The following is a 19094-nucleotide window of genomic DNA, read 5'->3' on the forward strand; positions in this document are numbered from 1 at the left end:
CCAAATGATTTAAATATATCATTTTTATGAATTTAATTGGTTGTTGCTATTTGAAATAATAATCTATTATAATTAAATGTAGCCATGTAGGTGGTGTATATTAAAAGGGCTTTGAGAGAAGATTGGATTGAATCATTCTTTTTAGGAAAAATTGATTCTAATAATCCCACCTTTAGCCAGTTCAATGTTAATAATCCCACCTTTGGATTATTATTTATTAATCCCACCTTCAGCCAGTTCAATGTTAATAATCCCACTTTTAGATTATTATTTATTAATCCCACCTTTTAAGGGGTTCTGCTTCTATTGGTCCTTAACCTGTTGGTAACCGATTTTGATGAGGCTTTCCAAAGGGAGGTTTGATAGGTACTTGTATATACATATCAAGGGGCATTTGAGACATTTCGCATGGAATTTACCCATCTCTCTCCTCCTTTTCTCTCACCCCCACGTGCTGGATTTAAGTGTACAACTGGGTGATTAATAGTATCGCTACATGATCAAATAATATCATTGAACATTCAGTGGTACTATATATTCATTCATATTCATTTAGTGGTACCAACTACGTATAGAAATAATATCACTACATAGTCAATGATATTATATAAGCTTTTAGTGATACATTTAAATCCGGTCTCACTTGCCAATCTCTCTCCTCCTTTCTCTCACCCACATGTGCTTACAATACTTTTTAATATTCATTGGTACTTCCTTGATTTTGATAGGTTAAGATGCCACATGTCATTTTGTAATTGGTTGGAAAAAAAAATTAAAAACTGAAAAAATAATAATAATAAAAAAAATCAGCCTAGCCCTCCACCCACCGTAACACCATAACCCTCACCCTAGCCCCACCGTAAACCGGACTACCGCCACCCTATACCTTCGAAAACGGCCGGCCAGAATCAAAGACCACCTTGCGGATCAAATCCACCTTCGAAATCACCCCTGACCCAAATCCCACCCTCGAAACCACCATAACCACCATAGTCGAAAACCCTCGAAACTCCACCGGAAACCGCCATAAAACCTGTGTGTTCTGGCGGTAGGTATGGCCTGTAAGGGGGTTCCAGTGGTGGGGATGGCAGTTCCAGCAGCGGGGATAGGGAGAAGGGGTTCCGGAGGTTGGGGGTCAGGGTGGTCGTGGGAAAAAAAAAGTTATGTTTTCTTTTTTAATTTTTTTGGACCAATTATTTAGTGCCATGTGTCACTTAAAAAAAAAATACCCAATGTATAGATTACCGGTCATAAGAGACCAATATGAGAAGATCCCCTATAAAGATGGGATTATTAAATAATAATCCAAAGATGGGATTATTAAAAGCGAATCGGCTAAAGGTGTGTGAAGTATTGATTAGAAACAATATGCTTAACTGTATTCATGGCTCTAGGCCGAATTATATAATATGATGTATAAGATAAGTTTGGCAAGAATATTGATAATATTATCTACTTAACATAAAACTCTCCTGCCAACTAAGAGTATCTAAATCAAATCTTCAACATATATCATATATCGTAACACCCCCCCTCAAGTTGGAGGATGGTGGGGATCCATAATGCCCAACTTGGACAATAAGAAATCAAACTGTCGTTTGCCAAGGGCCTTTGTAAAGATGTTCGCCAACTGTGAATCTGTAGGAACATATGAGGGAGCAATAGTACCATCTATAATGACATCTCGAACAAAGTGACAATTAACCTCGATGTGTTTTGTTCTTTCATGAAAGACTGGATTTTTAGCATTGTGTAAAGCTGACTGACTATCACAAAACAAAGGAATTGCCTTGGGATGATGCACTCCCAAGCTCAGTAATAAACCTTTCAACCATTTCAGTTCACAAGTCGCGGCTGACATAGCACGATACTCTGCATCTGATGACGATGTTGCCACTGTAGGCTGTTTCTTTGTCTTCCATGAGATCAGAGATTGGCCTAAAAACAATAACCAACCTGTTACAGATCGACGAGTGATTGGACAAGTAGCCCAATCTGAGTCACACCATCCTTGAAGAGTCAAAGTATCTAACCACACGCAAAGCTGCATCCCAATGCTCTACTTGGGGACACTGCATAAATTGAGCTAAAATATGCACAGAATAAGCTAGATCCGGTCTTGTCACAGCAAGATAAACCAACCGACCAACAAGTCTACGATAAGCCTCCGGATCTATAAGCAACTCTCCCTTCGCATGACCCAATCTGTGATGTTGTTCCATTGGAAAGGCACTAGGCTTAGCACCTGTCAAGCCAACTTCAGAAATGATGTCTAGCGTATATTTACGCTGACATAGAAATAAACCTTTCGCACTCCTAGCAACCTCAATGCCAAGAAAATATTTCAAGGGCCCTAGATCTTTCATTTTAAAACAATCTCCCAAATATGCTTTGAAAGTCAATAACGCAGCGGAATCATTGCCAGAAATAATCAAATCATCAACATAGACTAACACATTAATCTGAACTTGCCCCCTAGTGAATGTAAACAAGGAATAATCAGAGTAGGATTGGAGAAACCCGTACCCTTTCAGAGCTGCAGTAAGTTTTGCATACCAGCAACGTGGAGCTTGCTTCAAACCATATAATGACTTACGTAGTCTGCACACCAATTTTGGATTCGAGTGTTCAAATCCCGGGGGTAATTTCATGTACACCTCCTCATCCAAATCTCCATGTAAAAAGGCATTATGCACATCCATTTGATGTATTTCCCAATTCTTCGAAGCTGCTATTGCCAAAAATGCTCGTATAGTTGTCATCTTCGCTACTGGAGAAAAAGTCTCATTGCAGTCAATACCCGCCTTTTGTTGATTGCCAAAGACCACCAAACGCGACTTCAATCTCTCCTCTTTGCCATTAGACAAATACTTGGTCTTATAGACCCATTGACTACCAAGAGCACGTTTCCCGGGAGGTAACTCTTCCAAGGTCCAAGTTCCATTATTTTCTAAAGCTTGGATCTCTTCTTGCATTGATTTTCTCCAACCTTCATGCCTCATTGTGTCCTTGAATGACCTCGGATCATGACCCGAAATAATTGCTGCCAAAAATGTACGGTATTTGACAGAAAAATTATCACAATTAATATAGTGTGCTATAGGATACGGGGTACCTGATTTGTGCTGTGGAAGCGGTGTAGGCGAAGATGGACTTTTTGCAATTACTGTATGAGTTACATAATCCCTTAAGAGAACCGAAGGAGTTTTCACTCTCAAACCCCTACCCAATTCCTGCTGCCCAAACGAACCAGAAGACTCAGAGTGAGTTGCGGTCTGGTGGCTGGTAGGAGTAGCAGTGCTCGGCGCTGTGACCTGCTGCTGCTGACTGGGACGAGCTGCAGTGCTGCGCTGCTGCCGCCGCTCATGAGGCTGTAACTGGCCCTGCTGCTGGTGCAGGGGCTGGTCTGTTGCAGCGGGCGCTGGTCGGCCAGCGGGCTGATCAGAAGCATAGCCTTGCTGGTCGGCCAGGGCACTATCGCTCGAGGGATCTACTTGCAGCACTATGTCTTCGACTATAACCTCCTGACTACCTTGATCATAAAAATCATCATCGACCACTACATCATCATACATTGGGACCACACTCTCTGGCTCAATATTCACCATAGTTGAATCCAAAAATGGGAAGACATTTTCAAAGAACTTTACATCCCGTGACACAAAAAAATTTCTCTTGTCAAGATCATACAAATTCCACCCTTTTTTTTGCCAAATGGATACCCCAAAAAAATACATTTCCTACTACGACTCTCAAACTTATCACCCTTCGTGTTTTGATTGTGGGCAAAGCATAAGCAACCAAAGGTTTTGATGACATTGTAAGAGGTGGGAAAGCCAAATAAAATTTCAAAAGGAGTTTTATTGTGTACCAAAGGGGATGGTGTTCGGTTAATAAGATGAGCAGTTGCCAAAACGCACTCACCCCAAAAATAAATCGGCAAGTGAGCCTGAAACCGTAAAGCACGGGCTACATTTAAAATGTGTTTATGTTTTCGCTCAACCCTACCATTTTGTTGTGGTGTCCCAACACATGATGTAAAAAACAAAATGTCAGTAGCAGAAAAATAATCACGCAAGCAATTAAATTCCGTACCATTATCACTCTGAACAATTTTTATCGTTTGAGAAAATTGACGATCAACCATAGCAGTAAAATTCATAAAAGTACGAAAAACTTCCGTTTTATCATCCAATAAATACACCCACACAACATGAGAAAAATCATCAACAATAGTCAAGAAATATCTAGCCCCACAAGATGAAGGATGCCTATAGGCACCCCACAAATCACAATGAACTTTTTCAAAAATACGACTAGCTCTATTGTCACTAGACGGAAATTTGTCCCTAGGATGTTTAGCACGGAAACAAACTTCACAATTTTTATTCAAATTACCCTTAAAATCAACTACAGGAGGAAGTAACTTTACTACATTCTCTGAAGGGTGCCCCATCCGTTTATGCCATAACTCCATAGAAGAATTTGCTCCATTTGCCGTAACATGTTGCACCGAGTCAGCTTCTCCGAAGTAGTAAAGTCCATCTTGCCTAATTCCCGTTCCAATCAGCATCCCCGTTTGGTCCTGTATAGCACACAAAGAAGAATTAAATTTTACAGTACAATTCAAATCTTCAATTAATTGTGAAATCGAGAGCAAATTGCAACTCAATTGCGGCACATATAAAACATGATTAAGAGTAATTGAGGCCGACAATTGAATCGACCCTTCCTTCTTTGCAAGCACAGTTCCACCATTGGGAAGACCAACGGGACAATGAATAATATCAGTGACATCAAATAACCAAGTCTCATCTCCGGTGACATGATGCGTCGCGCCGGTGTCAATGATCCATCTTGTGGAATTAAACTTACCATTCAAACGGTTGTCAGGAATTTTTGTGTTACCAAAAAATCCCGCAATTGCCTTCCATTGGTCAGGGGTAAAAATCTGATTGGATGAATCCGACTCCGAGGTGTTGCTGCCAGTGGTTGATCCTCCAACATTGCTACTTGAAGACGTATTAGCTCGTACAGAACCATGCCCCCTGCCTTGTGTGCTGCCTCTGCTACGCCCAGCCCCATCAGACTTGGGCCTATCAAACCATCCTTCAGGGTAGCCATGAATTTCATAGCACCCACTCACATCATGTCCGCGTTTTTTACAGTGCGTACACACCGGCAAACCCCAACAACTTGAAGCATCATGGCCTGAACGTTGACACTTGGAGCATACCTGTCTGTCATTCCCCTTGCCACGCCCACGGCCAACACCGTTATTTGCGTTGAGGGCAAAACCAACTGCCTCCGATGGCTTATCTTCAGGGACAGCTTTGGCGAGTCGAACCCGTTCATCTTGGATGACCAATTGGTATGCTCTATCAATCGATGGCAGAGGATCTTGTGAAAGAATGTTTGCCCGTAACTGAGCATAATACTCGGAGTAAAGCCCCATAAGGAACTCATGAAGTCTAGCCGTTTCCAGTCTCCGAGCGTGCAATTCCCCAGCATTGCAATGTGAACAGCAAGAACAAACAATCGGAGGTTCATGACGATAGAGCTCCTCCCACAAGGCATTTAATTGCCCATAATAAGTTGAGACAAAAATGGATTTCGTCTGTTCACATCTCACAATTGAGGACTTCAATTGATAAATTCTCGGACCATTAACCAGAGCAAATCGTTGCTGTAGATGATCCCATAGCTTCTTTGCTTCGCGATATTTCGTCAGGGTAAACTTGACCTCCGGATCAATTGTGTTAGTTATCCAAGACACTAACATTGCATTAATGGTATTCCAGCCCGACTGTGTACATGGAGGGGTCGAACCAATGATAGTGCCATCTAAAAATTCGAACTTGCGCCGCGCCTCTAACGCCATACGTATATCGGCAGCCCAATCATCATAGTTATCGCCTTTAAGACGAGTCGGGGTTATAAAATCACCTGGTCGATCTTGCGATCCTAGGTAAAACGGAGAATTCGGTTCTATTTTGGACGGTGGTGGAGGTGGTGGTGGTGTATTACCAACCATGGTTATAATTTACTGAAAAAATCAAGGCTCGGATACCATGTGAACTATTGATTAAAAACAATATGCTTGACTGTATTCATGGCTCTAGGCCGAATTATATAATATGATGTACAAGATAAGTTTGGCAAGAATATTGATAATATTATCTACTTAACATAAAACTATCCTGCCAACTAAGAGTATCTAAATCAAATCTTCAACATATATCATATATCGTAACAAGGTGGGATTATTAGAATAAATTTTTCCTTCTTTTTAATAATTATGCTTTTATGAGTCGTATCAGATTACTAGTGAAAGAAAAACTAGTTTGGAGCCCGGACGCTAGCTCGGATTATGTTTAAATACAAAATGAAAAATTATCTTGAATTTAAATAATATTTTGGAATCAATACCCTAAGTTTAAATAATAAAATAAAAATCGTAAAATTAGTTGGGGATGTAAAACTGTTTTACAATTAAGTAAGGAATTACGTGTAATGCTTTAGTTACAATTTTCATATATAAATGTTAATTAAGTGATGAGAGTGAGGGATAGCTCAAGTAGTTAGAGCTATCCTCCCGGTTCCAAAATTGTTAATGGCGTTAGTGATTCTACCATGAACAATGCACATTTTTGATAATATCGCTAATAGTGTTAACGGTTATATAGTGTAAAATTTTTGTTATTCATTTACAGTTTTATCATTAGATAAACACATGATATTTGCCAAAAGATCAATAAGGGCGCCCACCATTAATACGAGTTACTTCTTCCGGCTGTCCTCTGATTCCAAATTTCCAACCATACCCAAAATAAACAAAAAAAAAAAAGAAAAAAAAAAAAAACTTTCCAGTTCCAAAATTGAACTTACAACATCATTACTTTAGATAGTACAAAAATGGCGGTATCCTACTGGTTCACGTCATCACCTCTCCAAAAATTTCCGTCATTTTCATCATCATTCCAAACTCAAACTCCATCTCTTCAACTTCATCATCATCATCATCGTAGTCGTAGCAATTCTACAAGTTTCGTCGCTGAACCAATTCATCGTAGAAATCATATTTGTTGTAAGCAACAGTTTCGCCGCCATAGCCGTGATCTTCGTGTTCGCTGCAATCTTGAAACTCCTATTAATCTTAGTGGAACCACTGATTCTACTTCTATCCAAGTTTACCGCGATTTTGAGAGGTATACTATTCTTTTTGCTTTATAATTGCTATAAATGTTATTTATTATTATAATTGTTTTCAGTTTAATTTGATTGAGGTTGCACTTTGGTTCAATTTTATGTTCCGAATTTGGAAGTTAAATTTTTATTGTAAGGGTTTGTGTTCATTTGCTGATTTTGATTTCATTGTTTGTCTGTCTTTGTGCATGTTTTGTTTGGATGGTCAATTTCAGAATTAGTAGAGGTTTTGGTGAGGTTGAATTTCTAGGAATTGTAATTGTTTGTGATGTTTGGTCGACAAATTCATAGGAAGTAGAAATTGGTAGAAAATTTCAAGTCTTACAAAATGGACCCAACTTAATTACCTAGGTAAGTAGAACTAACCATCCAATGTTAAACAAACAATATTAAGCATTTCCTAAGAAACACAATAACACATGAAGATAGATTTCTTAAGAATTTGCACTTCCTACATTCATCCAAACAAGCACTAAATTAAGTAGTAATCTCTATGATGATTTATCAAAGGAATAACAATATAATTTCCTTTCTGTTTCTGCCTGAGAAATATGGTAGGAGGGGATCGGGAATTCGGATGAACTGTCTATATGCAAGACGAACAAAGTTAACTTAAATAGATCGCCCCAATTTCCTTTTTGGTTGTCCCTTTGAGTTTGTCTCATAACGTTTTTGGTATGTTGTCTCCGCGTGTGTCTCCACTACTATTTCTAATAATAGTAGAAAAACACAACCCACTTGCATCTATTTTTCCCTACTCTTAAAGTAGTTATTAAAAAATAAATCATTCTGGCCTTCTAAAAGGGACTGAGGGAGTATCAATAAGCTCTTTGGGAATAAAGAAGATGTCATCATGTCAAGATATAACTTAATACTTCACTTATGGAATAGTACATGAACCACGGGTTACTCGCTTGGTAAGGTTTTTGTGTCCTTGAGAGAAGGTTGGTGCTTATGTTACATGTTGTTTCGCGTTTAGATGGTGGAGAATATAACTTTGGGAGTGATGAACTATATTTGTGCTGAAGGGCTGTTTGCTTGAGACGTAATGCGTTCAGTCTTGATTTATATTTTTGACTCGCTTGTACATATGATGTATATTTTCTTCTTATTATAATGAAAGGAAGTTAATGTGGGTTTTTTTCTTTAACTTAGTGAAACTTTGTTTGGCTCTTTTTAGTCACGTTAGTCTTGTGCTAATTCCGCTTATTTTATCACGAGATTGGTATAGTACTCTAGAAGGATCCTAGAGCCTTGTCATTCCTTATGAGGAAAAATGGAGAGGAGCACACCTTGACAGAGTAACTGTTTATTTGTTTTCACTTTTCAGTCAAAAGGTCAACTGCAATTACATATATTCATCATTATTTTGCACTCTTAGACTTCTACGTGGAGATTAAGAATTAATGGGTTGAGAGAGATTATGTTATCTATCGAGACAACCAATAAACTAACGTGTACCTAATGGTATGGATTCTATGGAATGGAGTATAAAATATACTTTATTTTCTCGAGAATTTATAATACGCATTGAAATGTCACATATTATAAAAATTTGACATCCATATGCTATTTTTTTTGAACTTTTACAAAAACGAGAGGAGGAGATTTACCTTTTGTGCTAAATCACCTTCACCTCAAGGCAACCTACTAGTGATTTCTCTTGCACCCTATTGCCCCCACCAGACACCCACAGTTCTTAATGTCCTCGAGTTTTTAAGATGGCTAATTTACTTTCACATGGCTTTATTTGTTCATTGAAAGAGATGTGAGGCATCAAAATCTGTAGTTTCTTTTATAAGGTTGATTTTTATAAGAAAAAAATGTCTGTTGTAGGATTCAATTATAAGGGTAGTGATTTCATGTGTCTACATGCTACTTTTCCTATGATTGCTCATTATCTTACTAGAAACTTAGCGTGTAACATAATATGTCAATGCCACTCATCAAAGTGAAATCTTGAATTAAATAGACCAACAGATCTTTTTCCCCCTTGCAGATTAATTACAGAAACAGTAAAACAATCACAAGATGCCTGGGGTGGAGCTAGCAATTGGAGTGAAGTTGAGGTGCCGTCACATTATTTTGTGCAACTTGAAATAGTAAATGGTCATAGGTTCTATGTTTGACAATTGAGATTTGATATGCATCCTTAATGAGATTTTCACAAGTTCTAGAATCTTAGTTATTCCAAAATTAGCGGTTATTTATCTTTTTCAATTAGTGGTTGGTGAAGTAACAACGAGGTTCTTTGTGAATGTCAAGAACTCCCTCTGTCCCTTTTATTTGCCCTTAAACCTTTTGTTAAAGTTATTATGCAAGTACCAAAAAAAAAGAGGGGGGGGGGGATGTGAATGTGGGATCAAACTCAAAACTCAAAGTAGAGAGGATTAGAAAAAATTTGCTGATGCAGTCATGAGTTCGGTAACAATAATCCGATTGAGGCAGAAAGGACTTTATAAATAACTCTATAAATTATTAAACATATTTTGGTCAACCTAAAATTAGAATGGATGTAACGGGTGAAAATTTTTGTTCTAGCACAAAGTACGATGAGTCACACCTTTGTAACAGACAAAGCGGGGAGAAAGACGTGCTTTCTGTGTTCAATTAATGGGATTTTGTAGAACTGAAAACTTTAAAATATGTAACAGGTGGAACGACTGGGTTTTGCAAAGCAGCAATTCCAAATTCCTATACAAATTCCAAATTCTGGAATGGCCGAATTTTACTTTTGTGATTGGGACATCAAATTAAGGAGAAATTGGGTGCGGGGGGGGGGGGGGGGAATAATTAGGGATGAAGGAAGCCATATTAACATGACATGGGTTGATTAAAGTAGGAATATGTGATATGTATTAGTTCTTACAACGTTATTACTTCAAAGCTCATATAATGATATAATTAAATTCTTAATGCTATAAGGTTTTTAAAATTTTCAAAATATTCTTTCTTATAGCTTTATCATCTAGATGTCTCATTGAAAATTTTTGGTCGGAACTTCAATAAGCTAACTTAATCATATAATACCTAACAGTATTTTATTTTTATAAAATCGATAAATTCTTAGGGTATGGCTCACATATCTTCCTTTCCCTTTTTATCCTTAACCCCTTTATGGCTTTTTTTCCCTCCTTGCTTGTACCATATTAAATAAGATGCAGCCTTCTTTATCATTCCTTTGTTCTCTACTTCTCTTGGTTCACTTGGCTTGATTTTCCAGCTAGTAATTCTATTCATTTATAGGGGATTATGTATGGTAATTTGTTGGCTGTTAGTTTTTTACTTTTTTTTTTTTTTTTTTTTTTTTTTTTTTAAAGTGATAAAGATTTCCAGATTTTGGCTGGAAAAGCAACCCCCCCCCCCCCCTCTCTCTTTTATGCTCAAGTCAATATTCAGTTGATTTGAATTTCATTTATCAACCATTTTATTTGTTTTTTGACACGTTCAGCACATTAACAAGCTAAAGGCCAAAAAGCTAAATGGAAAATTGCCAAACCAATAAGGCCGAGATTCTGTGATTAATGGTTGAAGTAAAAATGCAAGGAGGTTTCCTTGTGTTATTGGAAATCTAAGTGACTAAGTCTATACGTGATCTAAAATTGTTGTCAAGTATTTGGACTTTTGGAGTGTTATAAGGTGAAGAGTGAATCTATGCTGTGATGCGGCTTGATATCAATGTAAAAATATCAATTTCTGCAGTCCAATTTCCTAAACCTTCTAAAACACCCTTCTGTTAAGGGTGCTCAGTCCTGAAGTGTAGTGTTTGATTCAGAATGAAAATCAATGGGATTTTACCTTTCCATAGAACTGTAATGAGTAAGAAATTGATTTGATTCATGTCTTTCTTCGTTTATTTTTGTAAGTACTTATGGAACTAATTTCAAATTGGGGTTGATCTAATGGTGATGACTGATTGTTTCAGTTGTATTGCGAGAAATCTCTGAGCTTGTGCTGTTGTTCTTTTATGGAAGGGGAACCATTGTCTCTTTTAATGCTATTTAAGACTTTTAGACACCTTGCTGAACTCATTGATACTTACATTTGCTTGCTGAAGCTCTCGCTAAGAAGTTGTATCTTTAATGGCAGATAGTCTTTGAATTATGTGGTTGATTAGCAGTTCAGTAACGAGTTTGGATTGCTGTGTGCTCATTGAATTGGATTCAGATAATTTTTTGTTTATCATTATTAACATATACTTAAGGTGTTTTCCTGTGTAATATATGTGCATTTATGACTTGCTGCTGGATGTACATATGTTTTATTTATCTGATTACAAATACTCTTCCAAGTTTGGTTAATCTTTAGTTTTTCAGGGTGCTTGGGTGCTGGGACCAAAACACTCAAAACCATGGTCAGTTGTACATTTTATTGGTGGTATATTTGTTGGAGCTGCTCCACAGCTTGCCTATCGTTATTTTCTTGAACGCCTCTGTGAAAAGTAAGGATACTTTTATTGTAAGACTGATAGAATTTATCATCTTGTAAATATATTAATTCTGTTTATATATGCATATATAATTTAGGGCATGACAGAACATTTTGAATGTCACAGGGGTATATTGGTGATTGCAACACCATATGCTAGTGGATTCGATCATTTTTCCATTGCAGATGAGGTGCAATTTAAGTTTGAACGTTGTCGTCGATCTCTACAGGAAACAGTGAGTTTTCAATGTTATTGTGTTTCTCTTGTTGGCTTGTTGCTATGTAATTTTGCCAGTACATTTATATATATTTTTGGTGTAGGCTGATGAACTTCCTACTTTTGGCATTGGGCATTCACTGGGCTCTGTCCTCCACCTATTAATTGGTATTTCACTATGTATATCTAACGACTATCTCTAATTATTTTCCATCTTCCAACTGTTTTATGATATTGATGTGGTTCTCAGGGTCAAGGTATGCTGTGCAGCGAAATGGGAATGTATTGATGGCATTCAACAACAAGGTACCTTTCTCCTTTGGCCATGTGAATCTGTGACTTAATGTCTATATATTACATCGGGACACAGATGAAATGCTTGTATGCATCTAGAGCTCTTTTAGTTACCTAGTTGGCCAAATCTTTGGATTATTTAAACATGATGTGTGTTGTTGAATGACTTTGCTTTGTCTAATCATTGAGTTGTACCTCAGTAGTTGATCCTCTGCTTTCTTTTAAATGTATCACTTTGACTTTTACACTGTTCATATACTCCATTTTGACTTGCTTTTATGATTTATAGTTAAGGAAAAATTATAGTTGTGTGGGATCAAGTTAGATTCGTATCGGCTTATAATTTATTGATGTCAAATTTATATAATTTTTACATGCTGTAATTAAAGATATTAATGATTGAAATGACAGCGTGTAATGTGCTGTATTCAAAAGAAAACAAAGGCAATATATATATTTTTTATGAGCCTTCAATTTATTTAGCTTTGAACTAAACAAGATAGGATACCTTGCACATGAATGCCCTATCAAACTCACTAACTTCTTGCATGATGTCGACAGAGCTTCCCGACTTCATAAAGATCTGATAAGGCCTTGTTGGTACAATATTGATGCCAAGTAGACCGCTCTATTGCACAAAACTCCCCGCCTCCTCTCTAGGGCTTATGTTCTTAGAATTGATGGTATTTCTCTCTAACCACAGATGCCAAATTATATACCCAAACCAGAGCCATCCACCCCTTGTGTCTCCCTAGTCCAATGTCCCAAATCTGACATAATTTACCTGCAAAATGTAAAAGCACTGAAGGCTTAAATTCTAAAATAATCTAGCATTACTCCTTGCTTGGAAGTACATTTATGGGGACCCTACTTCTTAATGCTTGTCTCCGGGAAAGGACATGGATCATTCTACTTGAAAGTTTCAATTTTATACCACATCAGTCATTTGGCTGTTAAGCCTAATTAAATGTATCATTTTTAAAGATGCTGGTTTTGATATGCCGTAGAAATTGTAGCTCACAGAAAAAGTGTGTTTGAGACTAATTGAAACTGAATTCTATTCTTAGCTTGAGGTCCATTCCAGAGTCTTGTTCATTGTAGGCCTCTTCCTTTCCTCCCCCTTGGTTGATTTTTTATTTTTTTAATTTTTTTTTTCCACTTCAATTTTATACTGGCAATTTATTTTTTTGGTTATTTATGTACTCATGTACCTTTTGTTGTCTGCTTTTTACACTGGCTACATCTACGTATTATTTATTAGTTTTCAGGGTTAAATATAAATTATGCCAGTCCATTGTATTATTACATTGGTTGTGCCTGACCAAACCAACATTACACTATAGATAAAATATAAAAGATGTGCTATTTCTATCCTCCCTCTGCTTCTTATCACTGAGAAATAGTGTTGCTTGTTGCTGAGCTGACAGGACCCAAGCCAAGCTATTCCACTGTTTTCACCTGTTTTCCTTCCAATGACTCAAAGTATGGGGCCACTTCTATCACAAATAGCATCATCAGAGACAATGCGGCTTGGAGTAAGTAGTACTTCAGAGTTTTTGTAGCAATTGCATGCATAAATGTATATATAATTTTCTGTGTGCTTGAGGTCTGTTATTCTCTTCTACATCCATCATTTAAATATTTATGTTTATGGAGCATCACTATAGCATATTAGCAGGGTAGCTTGGTTAAAAACCCATCTTCAATAAAGAAGATTAGATTTCAAAACTTTTTATACTCCTTTTAGAAACAGAATTATGGTAACAAATTGAAGATGCAGTTAATCTTCTCCTAAGAACATAATTTGCTACACATCTTATTGCAAGACTGTTAGCGTTACCTATAGCTGTCGATTCGAGGCAGGTCATGTCAGTCTCGGTTATATATGGGTTGGGTCATGTCAGTCTCGGTCATATATGGGTTGGGTCATGTTGGGTCTGGTTAAGTTCAGTCAGGTTATATCATTTCAGGCTATTTACTCTTTTGAATGCAAATTGAGTTTAAATCGAGTCAGATTCTGGTCAGGTTCATTTTCAGGATACAGTTGTGTCGAGTTGGGTTTAAGGCTGGTTTTTGGAAGGTAAATTTAAGGCCGGGTTAGGTTTGGGTTGGATAACTATCGAATTAGATCAATTTCTTAAGCTCTCAAGCTCAGTTTAAGTTCGGGTTGGATCAATATTAGGTATGCTAAAGTTTGGAGGTGGTAGAGATGGAAACATAGCTTTTTGAATGTTTGAATAAAAGCATGAACTTGTTAGGTTTTTTTTTATTTTTTTATTGTACTTCTAATAAGTTCATGGTTAAGAATGATATTATCCAGTGTCAACAATAATTTGACTATTGATGAACTCAGGCTCTCAGATGGGATAGCTAAGCCACCATCACTTGAGAAAGTCTGATTAGTGTGGATTTTATTCCTTGTAATAGTGTAACACAAGTAACTGCGGTTAGTAAATCAACTTTATTCACTCAGCCAATTTTAGGAATACACTAACATTTGCCTGCTCAATTTCTTTTCTCATCCTTTTTTTTATTATTTTATTTGAGAAAGGGGCAGGTGGTTTATGTGTGTGCTTTTCTTCTCTGGAAAGTTTACTCTTCTTGCTATAATTGAATATTTCCAAGATTGACTGCTGAATAACAGGTGTTTTTATATAGGCAGAGACAACTTTGAAGCAGTTGGAGAACCTTAGCCCCCCTATCATGAAGCAGGTTCTTCCCTTGATTGAGCAACTTCCACCCTTGTACATGGACTTGGCTAAAGGAAGAGAAAATTTCAGTCCAAAACCTGAAGAAACTCGACGCCTTGTATGTGGAACCTCCTCTTTAAATTAGTCTATTTCTGCTTTCATCTGATTTGTGTTTCTAGAGTACTCTCTTTCCTTTTGCCCTCCTCCCTCCCCTTCAGCTGGGGATAATTATGATCCTAAGTAATTTCAAATCTCTGGGCAGTTCTTGAACAGATAACCTCCACTCTGGCATTAGTTATCTAGTATTGGGTGTAACTAATAACCTTTTGGAGATATAATGGAATTAATTAAGGTTTTGTTTTACTTCTAAGTGATATAATTAACCTAAAGTATGCCCTTTTTGAATTTTGGCTCGAAACATGATAACTTGCTGAAAATGCTTGACAGTTCACCTGTCTACTAAATTTTTGTGTGTACTATATTCATACAAATTTACCTGATTTATTCTTCTACTGAGTGTTCCAGATTAAAACGTACTATGGCATTAGCAGGAATCTTTTAATAAAGTTTAAAGATGATATTATAGACGAGACGTCAACACTGGCGCAAGTATTGAGTGTTGATTCTGCTATTAGTTCTGAGCTGGATATGTCCATTCGTGCAGTGCCGGGCGACCATGGTACACCTTTGCAGCAGGTGAATTTTGTCTAAGCAATAGGCCTAAATTTTCTCATGTACTATGAATTCTATGATTGCGTAAGACTGGCTTCTTAATGTATCAGTGTACTTTTCAGCGACAAAATATGACTGACTGATTAACCTTTTGTTTGGCAGGCTCTCCCTGATGTTCCTCCTGCAATGGCTGATGCAGTTAATCGTGGAAGTGAGCTTTTGTCAAATTTGATTGCAGGGACTCCATGGGAGACGGTGGCTAAGGATGTCAGCACTTCACTGGGAATGGACTCTCAGATTCTTCGTGCAGAAACCTCCAAGGACATGGAGCACCTTATTGATGTGCTCAGTTCTTGGATGGCTTCCAATATTGGCCCAAAGCTTTTGAGGTGATGCCATGTATAGGATGCTAGCGAGTGATGGGCATTAGATATTTTACGAAGGGCCGCAGTTAAGATGTAATTGTTGTAAAGATAAATCTTTTAGTGCATTACATTAAATTGGTACGAGGTTTGAGTACCTTTATATCTGGCTGATTAGTATGTTAATATCTATGTAATTATTTCAAATACTACTTCAAAGCTCTAAAAAAACACAAACTCTTATATTTGGCTAGACACATGGTGTGGCCAATGTTGAATAATTTTGAGAATTTAGACAAATCCATGTTAATTAATTAGTCTACTTAGGCAAAGGTGTTGTAAACTAATTAATAAAGATTATTAAAGGAAAAATAATTTTGAAGGAAATTTATGTTCTCGGCAACGAGAAACATGTTTCTCTGTTTTGAAGAAGACAAAGTGTCTGTCCTCTTAGTGCCCGATCAGCAGCCCGGTCAGGGTGGTGCTCGCCCGACCGGGCGCGAGGCTGGCTGAAATTTTACCATCTCCACCGCCCGATCGGGCAGCCACCGCCCGATAGGGCGCGAGAAGAGCTGTGAATCGTCACTCCAGAACCGTCTGATCGAGCGGTGGCAGCCCGATCGGGCGCGCATGTCTGGGTGGTTGAATTGAGACGGTTTCCTTCAAGTGTCGGCAGTTATACATATGTTGGGATATACGTTCGAAGAAGAAAAAGTAAGGCAATTTTCTTAATTCTTCTTGAAACCTTCATTTGCAATTCTAATTATCATCATCATAATTACACAAGTTTTTATACATTGAATTGTAATCATCCTACTTGTGATTACAATTGTTCTTCGTTGTATCTCCTAAGTAAATTTCCGTGAAAACCCGGTTGTAGTATAAGGTCGTAATTATACTTTTAGGAAAGTGATTCCGTTCACGCCTCGAAGATTTTCCGTTCTAATTTGTTTGCTATTTTTGTGACCCTTGTTTAAACACAAATTTCCCCAACAATCCAAAAGTATAATTAACAAAGATGGCAAATGTTAAGGAATTGATGGCCAATATTCAAAAGTTGGACAAATTAGAGGGTGTTGATTTCCGAAGGTGGCAGGGGAAGATGCATTTCTTCTTGACTACAGTTGGGGTGGCTTATGTTCTTGCTACTCCGAAACCCGAGGAGAAGGAGGAGGAAACTTTGGATGAAGCAAGGAAACACAAAAAGTGGGAGAATGACAATTATATGTGTTGTGGCCATATACTCAATGGTATGTCTGATGAACTCTTTGATATCTATCAGTTTAATGATTCTACTAAGTCTCTATGGGATGATTTAGAGGCTAAATATATGGCTGAAGATGCTTCTAGCAAGAAGTTTCTTGTTAGTAAATTTAATAATTATAAGATTATTGATAGTAGGCCAATTATGGAACAATTTCATGAGATACAAAGAGTATTAGGAAGTCTTAGACAGCATAACATAGTTCTTGATGAGACCTTTGTAGTGTCATCTATAATAGACAAATTACCTTTTTCTTGGAAAGACTTTAAAAGTGGTTTAAAGCATAGGAAGGATGATATTAACCTTGAGAGTTTGGCTTCTCACATCCGGATTGAGGAAAAAATCCGGGTGCAAGAGGGAAATAAGGATGCAAATCCTAGTTCTACTATGGTAAATGTAGTGGAGGATGCCAAACAAAATGTGATAAAAGGGGGTAATGACTCAAACAAAATAAAGGCAAGAAGCTTAAGTTAAGCGGTGATGGTTCAAAGTCACGTGCTTGTTGGGTTTGTGGAAAACCCGGTCACTTCAAGAAAGATTGCATAATCTGGAAGAAAAGGATGAGCAAGAAGAAGGCTCAATATAGGAATGGCAATGCTAGCCAATCCCAAGACAAACAAGGTAAATCTTTTGCACAAATTTCATTTAATTCATTTATGAATTATATGTGTATGATTTCAGAAATCAATTGTGTACAGGCTGATTGTTCGTGGTATATCGATTCAGAAGCATCGAGGCACGTGTGCAAGGATAGATCATTGTTCAAGACCTTCTTGGAGGTTGATGATGGAGAAATTCTCTATATGGGCAATGACTCTACAGCTAAGGTGCTTGGCAAAGGACAAGTGGAGCTAGTCTTTAGTTCGGGAAAATCTCTTATTTTAAGAGATGTGTTGTATTTTCCCGAATTTAGGAGAAATCTTGTATCCAGTGCGATCTTGAATCGATTAGGTTTTAAGATGGTGTTTGAGTCAAATAAATTTATTTTGTCTAAAGGAGGTCAATTTGTAGGACTTGGTTATTTGTGTAATGGTATGTTTAAGTTAAGTATATCAAATACTTTGAATGATGTTGTGTATGTTGTTAATGATAATTCTTCTCTATGGCATTTGCGACTTGGTCATGTTAATTATAAAAAGTTGTATTTTATGTCAAAGCATGATATGATACCTGTATTTGATCCAAGAATAGAGAAGTGTAAGACATGCATGTTAACCAAAATCACAAGGAAACCATTTTCTAATGTTGTTGAGAAAAATAATTCATTGCTTGATTTAGTGCATTGTAATTTGTGTGATTTTCACAACACACCTTCTTTAGGGAATAAAAAATATTCGGTAACTTTTATTGATGATTATTCAATGTTTTGTTACATTTATTTGTTATTTTCTAAAGATGAAGCCCTTGACAAATTTAAAATCTACAAAAGTGAAGTAGAATTGCAAACCAATGAAAAGATTAAAAAGTTAAGAACTGATAAAGGAGGTGAATACTATGACCCAAGTTATTTCCAATCTTTAGGTTTAGTACATGAAACTACCGCGGCATATACACCACAACAAAATGGTGTAGCGGAAAGGAAGAATAGGACACTGGAAGAAATGGTAAATTCTATGTTGTCATATTCAGGTTTAAGTGATGGATTTTGGGGTGAAGCCGTTTTAACGGCTTGTTACGTGTTAAATCGTGTTCCCATGAAAGGGAAAGATGTAACCCCATATGAGCTATGTTATAAAAGGAAACCAAACTTGAGTCATCTCAAAGTTTGGGGTTGTAGGGCAATTGTAAAAGTGCCGGAACCTAAACGTAAAAAATTAGGTGAAAGAGGAGTTGAATGCATTTTTATAGGATATGCGGATCATATAAAATCCTATAGGTTCTATGTAATAGAACAAAATGACTTTTGGTCGGTTCACACCACCATTGAGTCAAGGGATGCATTGTTTGATGAAAATCGATTT

At 37.2% G+C, this 19094-nt stretch overlaps 1 protein-coding gene across 1 annotated transcript; it reads left to right on the top strand.

Annotated features, from left to right (window-relative positions):
• Positions 1-6610: 6610 nt before the first annotated feature.
• LOC110690231 lies at positions 6611-16147 on the top strand. Its single transcript, XM_021867064.1, has 10 exons — positions 6611-7208; positions 9206-9275; positions 11523-11647; positions 11762-11870; positions 11956-12019; positions 12102-12157; positions 13573-13680; positions 14804-14953; positions 15361-15531; positions 15670-16147. Exons 1-10 carry the CDS (start codon positions 6916-6918, stop codon positions 15898-15900), a joined length of 1377 nt encoding a protein of 458 aa, XP_021722756.1. The 5' UTR covers positions 6611-6915; the 3' UTR covers positions 15901-16147.
• Positions 16148-19094: the final 2947 nt, after the last annotated feature.

Source organism: Chenopodium quinoa, unplaced genomic scaffold (genome assembly GCF_001683475.1).
Source record: "Chenopodium quinoa cultivar QQ74 unplaced genomic scaffold, ASM168347v1, whole genome shotgun sequence".
NCBI lineage: Eukaryota > Viridiplantae > Streptophyta > Magnoliopsida > Caryophyllales > Amaranthaceae > Chenopodium > Chenopodium quinoa.